At 41.4% G+C, this 9,606-nt stretch overlaps 1 protein-coding gene across 2 annotated transcripts; it reads right to left on the bottom strand.

The window, feature by feature from the left end:
* Positions 1-1,112: 1,112 nt before the first annotated feature.
* On the bottom strand, positions 1,113-5,588 carry LOC115142205 (glutamine amidotransferase-like class 1 domain-containing protein 3, mitochondrial). Of its 2 annotated transcripts, none has more exons than XM_029681663.2 (5): positions 5,491-5,588; positions 2,560-2,678; positions 2,047-2,218; positions 1,655-1,856; positions 1,113-1,563 (listed from the first exon to the last, which is right to left on the bottom strand). In XM_029681663.2, the coding sequence occupies exons 2-5, from the start codon at positions 2,665-2,667 to the stop codon at positions 1,371-1,373; spliced, it is 675 nt and encodes a 224-aa protein (XP_029537523.1). In that variant the 5' UTR covers positions 2,668-2,678; positions 5,491-5,588; the 3' UTR covers positions 1,113-1,370. The 2 variants fall into 2 exon arrangements, with proteins under 2 accessions (XP_029537523.1, XP_029537524.1); XM_029681664.2 differs by having other exon boundaries at positions 2,560-2,672; positions 5,491-5,581.
* Positions 5,589-9,606: the final 4,018 nt, after the last annotated feature.

Below are 9,606 nucleotides of genomic sequence, written 5' to 3'. Positions count from 1 at the left end.
ACTGGACATCTGCTATGTAACTGAGAGTCTCCTCATTGAAACATCTGAAGTTCTTCAAAGGTAAATTATTTTATTTGATTCCTTGGCTGGTTTTTGTGAATATGTTGCGTGCTAAATGCTAACGCTAAATGCTAAGCTAGCTATCACCACTTACACAAATTATTGATTTTCTCTGGTTCAAAAGCATATTTTGAAAATCTGAGACGACAGGATTGTTAAGAAAAGGATAAGCTTGAGAGCAGGCATATTTATTTCATTTCATTTGCGATTTTTAGAAATCGCTAACGTTGCGTTATGGTAATGAGCTTGAGGCTGTAGTAACGATACCGCATGCGGGATGGGGCGGACTATGAGGTTAATGTCCCGTTTGTAGGATAGTATCAAATGGAGCTCATCCAGTTTATTTTCCAGTGATTGCACGCTGGCCAATAGAATAGACGGTAGAGGCGGGTTACACACTTGCCGACAAATTCTCACAAGGCATTCTGATCTCAGACCGCTAGAGTTCCATCCTTTCTTCACGCGATTGACAAGGATTTGGGCCTGGTCTGAGATGCAGTATATCCTTTGCGTTGGATTCAAAGAAAAACATCTAGTTGTCTAGTTCGAGGTGAAGTCGCTGTTCTGATAACCAGAAGCCATTTTCGGTCATAAAGAGATGTTGGCAACTACAAACAATGCGAAAAACAAAATAGCACACCTACAAAGGTGGTTTGAAATGTGTCTTGAAATAGCCGATTCCAGTGGACGCAAAATATCCCCATCACAGCAAAGATCCACCACCATATTTTACAGTAGGTATGGGGTTCTTTCCTGCTCATGCATCCTTGTTGCAACGCCAAACCCACCACTGGTGTGCATATAATTTGACCATAGCATGGGTTTCAAGCCAAGTGCCATTTATCAAACGGCAGTTTAAATTAGTTGGATGACATGAAAATAGAGCTCTTTGGCCACACACACACACCAGTGGAAGTTGGGCATCGAAATAAGGATGCACAAGCATCGCTGCTGAACCCCTAATAATAATAAAACACCAACAAATACAAATTGGATTTCACCCAGCGGCGCTGCTTGAACCCCTAATGATAAGTCATTCATTCCAAAATGGATTATTTTACATAACTTTTATTACAATTTTGATCACAGTACATATGGTGCAACAGAAACATGTAGCTTCTGATGTCTGTTTCAGCTTTTTAAACAATCCCATAAGTGACACTGTAGTAAAATCAGATCAGAATGGTCTCCTGGAAAACAAACATGATTATAAGAGTGCACTTCTTTTGATCAGGGCCCATAAGCACTAGAACAAGGGAATAGGGTGCCATTTGGGACAAAGACAATCAGCATTCTGATTCCCAGACTTTCTAGGCCAGTTTGAGCAGCTCTGTAACCATGACACCCACCCCATCAAACACCTCGTGTATTGGAGCGTTACACATGAAGGCAGAGGTGGTGACCAGCTTGTTCTTTACGTCGACGTGCACCTCCCCCACATTCTTATTCACGTGTTTACAGCCCAGCTCAGTCATGGTGGTTGCCGTCTGGGCATAGGGCCATCTAGTGGTGGGAGGGAGAAGAGCAGCAGGGGCTAAAAACACATACCTCTTACATTCAAACAGAGATATACTGTACACACACAGTAACCCACCTCTCACACTCGCTGTCCTGTCCCACAGTGATCTCACATCCCGGCAGGGCCCTAGCAGCTAGGACAGGGGAGATGCAGCACATAGCCAGGGGCTTGCCTACTCCGTGGAACCCCTTAATCAGCTTCTCTACCTGGGGCTGAACTGTGTACTCCTTCCCCTTCACAGCCCAGTCAGACAGGTTCTTGGCCACACCAAAACCACCTACAGGACACAACAGTTGGGTTGAGCACAGTAGAGAGCAGTGCAAACCAGCCTAGGTCCTGGAAAGGTAAAGGGTGAGTAAGGGTTGTATGCTGATAATGGAAGAATGATAGTGCCGGAGGTATATAATGGAGTGATAGTGATTGAGGTACATAATGATGAAGGTATAAATTAAAGGAGTAATGCTTACCTGGGATGACGAGGGCGTCGAAAGCGGTAATGTCCAGTTTGGTAAGGTCTGACACATCACCGCGGGCGATACGAGCGCTCTCCTGCAGGACGTTGCGTTTCTCCGCCGTGGGTTTCCCCTCGCAGTGGTTCACCACATGCATCTGATCCACGTCAGGGGCAAACATCTGGACCTGAGGTGATGAGGGTTTAGACTGTCAATACTGTACATCTACAGTACAGGCCAGAAGGAGTGTGATAGTAGTGTCCATGCTAATGAGATTGGAACCTGCATTCCCAACGACAAGCACTCAGGGGGAGACTACGATTAGAAGTACAGCAGTAAAAGGAGCAGTCAGAGGCATATTGATTGACAACATGCACATCAATGCCAACTCTGCACCCCTTTCTAGACTAGAGGATGTCTGAAGTTGTCACAGGAATCTAACTATAGATTAATGGGCTTCTACAGTCAGAAGGTTAGCATGACAAGCTTGAGTTTGAACTACCCATAGAAACGTTAAAGAGTCCTTACCTTAGCTCCAGCTCTGCTGAGGTGGACCAGCACAGCAGACGCCTCGTGGATCTCTGTCCCATCGTAGACCCCACACCCTGACAGAACTATGGCTATGCACTTTACCATGACTCCTGCAACTGACAGACAAGAATTACAGTATGGAGACAGTGATGCACAACAAGCAGTTAGATTAAACTGAATTCTAGATTGTACCCGTCACAACACACCTATCGTTTTCTCATCAATACACATGACATGGCATGTCGGGTAGTGCGTCAGGTAGGGTACACAACAGTGTCCCCAAATGGCACCCTATTCCCAATTTAGTGCACTGCTTTTGATCAGAGCCCTGGTTTAATGGAGTGCACTACATAGGAAATCGGGTGCAATTTGGGACAACGAAGACCGGTGAGCATGACGTGAGAATGACTTCCCAGCAGCAGAATCTAACATTTAAAGGCCTGAGGCCTCATTTATCAACAGAGTAAATTGCTTACTAAATTCTGGCAAAGGTAGAGATTCTAGGATTTTCATGCGCAACAAATTGGGATTTAGCAAACTGTCGTACGCGATACACACACACACGTCCATATTGCGAGGCTACAACCCGCCTTAAATTCTCTCCAGTCACCTTATGGTAGCAAAAACACACTAATAATGCTGTATGATTTGGAGATGTTGGAACAGGGCCATGTTCATTTCTAAAATAAAGTGCAATGGCATTATCCCATTTCTGTAGGGATGTGGGCAGACTGCTTTAACCTATAGTGAGTGCCAATTGAGAAACACTGGCCTCCTGAGTATCACCACATCAGTCTCTAAAGGACTGTGTCCAGGCAACACACCAATGACTCTAGTCAACAACACCTGGTACAGGTAGAGAGCCAGGTGTGGAGGGAGGGTGGAAAAGTACAGAATCCCCAGAGATGATGTGATAAGCATCGGGTCACTGATCATTCTAAAGCACGGTTCAGATAGGTTATCTTAACCTGTTGTAGGCCTAATTCTCCTAACCTGCTGCATAAATTAAGGATTAGCTAAAATGTTCCGTTATGACGCGAACATATCTAGTTACAACCAGGTCTGCCTTTAAAACGGTCTTGGTTTCCACTAATGCGATGTTGCTAACGCAGCACGCTAAAAGAAACGGAACCCCTGAGCTGTGTAAGAATACTCATACCATTTGTGACGTGATTGAGTATATAGTATGCTTATTAGTCATAGTATGGATATAGTTAGTATGCCAAAAGTTCCCAGATGTCGTACTAAATTCGCCAAAATATTAGGTATACATGCAGAGGACACTATTTCAGTACTTTAGGGCCCGTAATGCAATTCTTAATATGTAAATGGACGTGGCTTCACGTAGTTTTCAGATTTGAAGAAAATATGCAGCGGACGTATAAAGAGCGAATACAAATGTAGTGCTTTAACGAATTACAAATTTATGAAAATGTTGAGCAATGTAATAAAGTAAGGAATTTTAAAATTAAGTTACCTTACACGGTTTTGGCTGATACAAATTACTAACCACATAGCATAGCTTTACAATAGTACCGGTAATTTTGTGTTGTTAGCTAGCCACCTAACGTTAGTTGGCTACTTATATATCAAACGTGCCAGTATATTAACTAACTACCCATCGTCTATTGACTCATTCTTAAGTTTAGCTAAATAGTGTAGTCGTTGTGCGTTCTCAATCGACATTCAGGGGCTTTCGTATATTCGCTCTGGCTATCTAATGTTACTCCGATTTCAGAGCACACTCCTATAAACGCAGAATAATTACATTTACGAGCGCTCAACACCAGTTGAATATGGGCGGTGTCAGCATACAAAACGTTAATTAAATTGTTGCCAGCAACAGTTGCAGTCACCAACGGACAACATGAGAACTGCCTAAACAGATCTGCTAGGGCGAGTAAAATAGTCTGTGGTCTCATGCGTGTCTGGAAGTAGCTATCCAACGTTAGATTGGGTGCTTGACTCCGGTTATATACAACACTCAAATCAACCCTACTCCTCGGCCGGAGCGTCCAGGGTGCGCCACCAGAGCTAAACGCTCTGAATTTACAAACAGGTAGACTGGCAAAGAGCTAATTTAGTAAACTCAACTGAAATGACTGTTCGTTTACAGTATCCTAAAATGAACTAATAGTATATACTCATTAAGTATGTCGTATACAGTATGTTAGTATGGGTATTCTAACAGCTCTGGTCTGAGTTTAAACCCGAGTGGCTGAATGCACCATCTGGGATTAGCATAGTGGTGGAAAATGGTGTTTCATAAGGAAAGTAGGCATACCCACCCCCTCTGCATTAAATAACGTTAATGAGAAAATCGAAGCCTTTCGGTACGAGCCGGTCCACAAGGGATACTAATGTATTGACGGCTCCTTACAATGCGTTTGGATGGTAAAAATTACACGACTCAATATCGCCTTCTGCCGGCCTTTGGGTTAAACGTTACGAAAACAAAGTTGCCACTGTTGTAGTCAGGTGTCGTAGCAAACGAGAATCATGAAATACATGCACCAGAAACAGACCACATAGCAGCAAGCTAGCCTAACTGCTAGCCAAGATAAGAATGTTCTTAACTGACTTGCCAAGTTAAATTATAAGGTTACACACACACGTTTTTTTTATGTAAAAAAACTGCAGCAAAAATAATACCTGGAACACAGAAAGCGCACTGTTATTTTGGTAAAACGTAGCCTATCCGTCTCGTCGCAAGTCTTTAGCTAATTAACATGTGGAATTTTACTAACGTTACCTCAAACAGCAGAGATGAGTCTTAAAACTGCCTAAAACAGTATCGGCTGTTAGATGTGAACCAGTCATCACATATCCACAGCTATTGTGTTACATTAAACTCCAAATACAACATTAATGCTAAACTGTTTACTTAGGCTACATAAATGCAGTATTGATAGACAACGTTATGCTCACCTTGTTACAATAGTAGGTCTTCCTATTCACTCCGAACGCTACCGTGTTAATATCCTCCTTCTGTGGCCCCTCCCATGGAGGCGGGGACGGGAGACCAGTGAGCTCTTGAAGGCAGCATTGAGTGATGCTGGGAGGGGAAAGGGGAAACTTACTTGCCTTACTGCCCTCTATGTTTGCTCTTTTTCTCTCAGAATCAGACACTGGATGGATGGTGTCAGTGTGTCAATATTGATGAAGACACTGTATACTGAACAACTATACAAACGTAATATGTAACGTGTTGGTCCCATTTTTCATGAGCTGAAATAAAATATCCCAGAAATATTCCATATACAACAAAAAGTTTATTTCTCTCAAATTGTGTGCAAAGATGGGTTTACGTCCCTGTTAGTGAGCATTCATCCTTTGCCAAGATAATCCATCCACCTGACAACTGTGGCATATCAAGAAGTTGATTAAACTGCATGATCATTACACAGGTGCATGTCTCCCTCTGCAAATGTTATGCATACAATGTAGCAGGCCATTAAATTAGATTTTTCTGTTTCCTTGCTGTTGTTTGATTAAAGACAGACAGACATGTTATGATGCCATTTTTGCGTTCAAACAACTAGTTTCACATTTTGGGGCAAGTGACCCTAACATTTGGACAACCAACAAATACTGCTGACTTGCCCGACGGGCCAGTGCTTTTCAGACCTTTTATCAAACTATGTGTGTGTGTGTGTGTGTGTGTGTGTTTCTCACCGGTGAATTTCAAATTGTAACAACATCAACCACACAGAGTCAATGCCAGGCTTCCTTCTGTGCAACCTATGATATGTTATGTGGTGCATCTGTCTCACGTTAGACTACCTTTCCATGACCATGAAGTGGAACTGTGATACATAAATGACCAAGACAAGGTGCATTTTGAGTTTCATCTCTCTGTTCAAATGGACAATCTCTGTGTGTCTAAAATATTACCATATTCACATTTGTGTTTTTCTTGTCAGAAATGATTGCTTATGGGTACCTTCATGTGTGTCTAAAATATTACCGTTTTCACATTTGCCATCACATAGATTTTTAGATGTGTATGACATTTATTTTTATTTTTTTGCAAAACGCTATATATCCATTGTTGTTCATGTCCTGTGATATGTGCGTTTCTCACCTAGCAATCTTGAGATGAATGCACTTACTGTAAGTCGCTCTGGATAAGAGCATCTGCTCAATGACTAAAATGTCAAATACAATATGATTATTATTTTAAACATTTTAAAATATTGATTTTTTAATTTTTTAAATGTAGTTATTTGTTACATTTGAGAGTGTAAAACCTAGCAGTACTACCTATTTTTCTGAGAGTGAGGTGGAAATATAGCATTTTGCAAAAAAACACGATTATTTGTCTCTCTCAAAAAACAATTATGTAGCAATCACAGATTGCCCCTTTAAAAGACAATAACAAAAAAGGTGTCCATTTCAGATTTTCAGCATTTTCACATAGATAAGAAGGACGTGACTAGCTTTGACATTTCGGCTTATTCAACATCAGGCTACAACTTTGTGGGCATCCTTGGGGTCTCCGGCGGAAGATCTATGTGAAAAGTCTGATTTCTGACTGATCATGTCTAGTTACAACACTTTTTATATAGCCTAAAACCGTCTAAAGAAGTAGGCCTGTATTGCATGAGTGTATGAGCTTTGAGAAATGTATCGTAAAAACAATACTTGGCATGGAAAACTGTCTATTGACGACTTCATAATAGTATATTGATCAACAATCAAAGCATATTCTATACAAAAAGAAAGGAGTGGGAACTTTTATTTGTTGTTATTTTTCCTTTTATTTGGATTATCCTAGTATGTCTCATATAAAATATTATGATCAAACATATTTTTATGAAGGTTTATATCGTCACTGTCTAATGAACTCCATTTTTGCCAATTTATATTTTTTGTACATTTATTTAAAGAAGTAACTTCCCTCAATGCTCTCTGAACATTTCATGACTCTAGTACCAATAACATTTATCAAAATAGCTTCTTGAAGTTCCAACATTGTATGTTGGTTAATGAAAAAAATATGGTAATTAAAAAAAAACATTTCCTGTAAAGTCTGTTTGGAAATAAGAGGTTTTCATCAGACAGCGACGATATTATATTTATTATAGATTAATGAATGTGGTGATTAATTAATTGACTTATTATTTTATTTGGTTCTTTCTCAAAATGGCTTAATGAAAGATGTGAGCAGAGGTGTCACCACAGGTCCCATTGTGGACGATGTATTTTTCTCCTGATGGTAACTTGGTAAAACTACTGAATCTAGTTGAAGCAGGGACCTTAAGAGTTGTCCAATTGCCTGGGGAAAGTAAACTGGTCATTTGGGAAGTTGAGCTTGCTCTAAAGTTGTTTGTTGAAAACAACAAAACTGTTAAGAATTCCAGTAAACCTCAAACTGAGTTTTCTGGTTAATCCGCATTGTTTAAGAGATGGACAATTTCTGGCATTTCTGGCAGCCGGGCAAGTTGAGCCTGCTCTGCTCCAGGGTTGCCTCATTAAGCAGGTGATTTTTTTAAAACAATAACCAAACAGCAAATAATTCCAGTAGATTAGTTTAGGACTAGGAGCTATACCGGGGACTCGCAAAAGCAGTCAATTGTCTTACTTGCTACAGTGGAAGTGTAACTTTTGATCAGGGTGAACAGAGTGCAAACCAAGCCCAGGTTTCCCCACAGATTTTCTATTGCATTTAAAACGAATTTCCTGCGTGTTGAAGGCCCAATGCAGCTGTTTTTATTTGATTTATTCTGTTTTATCTCAATATTAAATTATTTCTACTTAACAACTGGTACCTTACTGTAATACTTTTCTGTTAAAGGGGTCAAAAAGAAACAAAAATAGTTGTTTTTTAGCAAAAAACTATTTCCCATGGCAAAATGTTAATGGACTGTCTGGGTGTGGTCTGAGTGGGGACGGGAAGGGCAACAAAGTGGTGCATTAACCACAGTGTGGATCAAGTCATCAGAGAAGTAGAGCCTAATGGGAGGGAAATGTAGTCAAACCTGAAACTAGCTGTTATTAGCAGAGGGGTTTGGAACTGGTCTATTAACTTATACCGCAACTCCACCTATGCTAAACCTGCTTATAATTAAGGCACCTGCCTCAGGAAGCCTTTCAAAGGGAGAGATACAGAATCATTGGTAAACTTAGTCAGTCTTAAAACATCTTACTTCAGACACATCAGATGATAGTGTCCTGTTAAGAAGAATAGGCAGCTTCTAAAGTAACCAATCCCAGAGTGTCATGTATGTTATGTCTTGTTCCTGTTCTTTCTCTTCACTTCGTTTCCCCCTGCTGGTCGTATTAGGTTACCTTCTCTCCCTTTCCTTCCCCCAGCTGTTCCTCATCTCCTCTAACTACCTCATTTACTCTCTCCCACCTGTTCCCTTTTTTCCCTCTGATTAGGTCTCTATTTCTCTCTCTGTTTCTGTCATGTTATGTCTTGTCCCTGTGCTTTCCCTTCTCTTCGTTTCCCCCTGCTGGTCGTATTGGTTACTCTCTCTCTATCGTTCCGTTCCTGCTCCCAGCTGTTCCTCATTCTCCTAACGACCTCGTTTACTCTCTCACACCTGTCCCCTCTTTTGCCCTCTGATTAAGTCTCTATTTCTCTCTCTGTTTCTGCTTCTGTCCTTGTCGGATTCTTGTTTGCTTTGCCCTTGTCCCGTCCTGTCGTAATCTGCCTCTTCATCAGATGCTGCGTGTGAGCAGGTGTCTCTGTCCTCTACGGCCCGCGCCTACCCAGAGGGACCTGCAGTCGGTTGCCGCTAGCCCTGCAATTCTCCTCTACTACTAGAAGGAGGACTCTCCTGCAAAGATAGAGGATTTATGTTTTCCCTGTTTGGACATCTCCTGTAAAGATTGAGGATTTATGTTTTCCCTGTTTGGACATTAAAAGACTCTGTTTCTGTTGAATCGCTGTTGGGTCCTCACTCATCTGCATAACAGAAGAATCCGACCAAGAATGGACCCAGCGACTTCGGATCCTCTCTACTCAGCCGTCGAGATCCAGGGAGCGATGCTAGGCAGACACGAGCAGGAATTGTCTGCTGCTCGACATGCCGTTGA

The sequence above is a fragment of the Oncorhynchus nerka genome, linkage group LG14 (assembly GCF_034236695.1).
Source record: "Oncorhynchus nerka isolate Pitt River linkage group LG14, Oner_Uvic_2.0, whole genome shotgun sequence".
NCBI classification, from domain to species: domain Eukaryota; kingdom Metazoa; phylum Chordata; class Actinopteri; order Salmoniformes; family Salmonidae; genus Oncorhynchus; species Oncorhynchus nerka.
Note: the sequence above shows the minus strand (reverse complement) of the source record. Positions and strands in the feature narration are given on the sequence as shown.

Excerpts from the sequence above, each read along its gene's own strand:
- LOC115142205 (XM_029681663.2), bottom strand. The coding sequence starts at position 2,667 with ATGGTAAAGTGCATAGCCATAGTTCTGTCAGGGTGTGGGGTCTACGAT. Across the intron at positions 2,219-2,559 it reads TCAGCAGAGCTGGAGCTAAG|GTCCAGATGTTTGCCCCTGA; the intron begins GTAAGGACTCTT and ends TCATCACCTCAG. Across the intron at positions 1,564-1,654 it reads CAGGACAGCGAGTGTGAGAG|ATGGCCCTATGCCCAGACGG; the intron begins GTGGGTTACTGT and ends TCCCACCACTAG.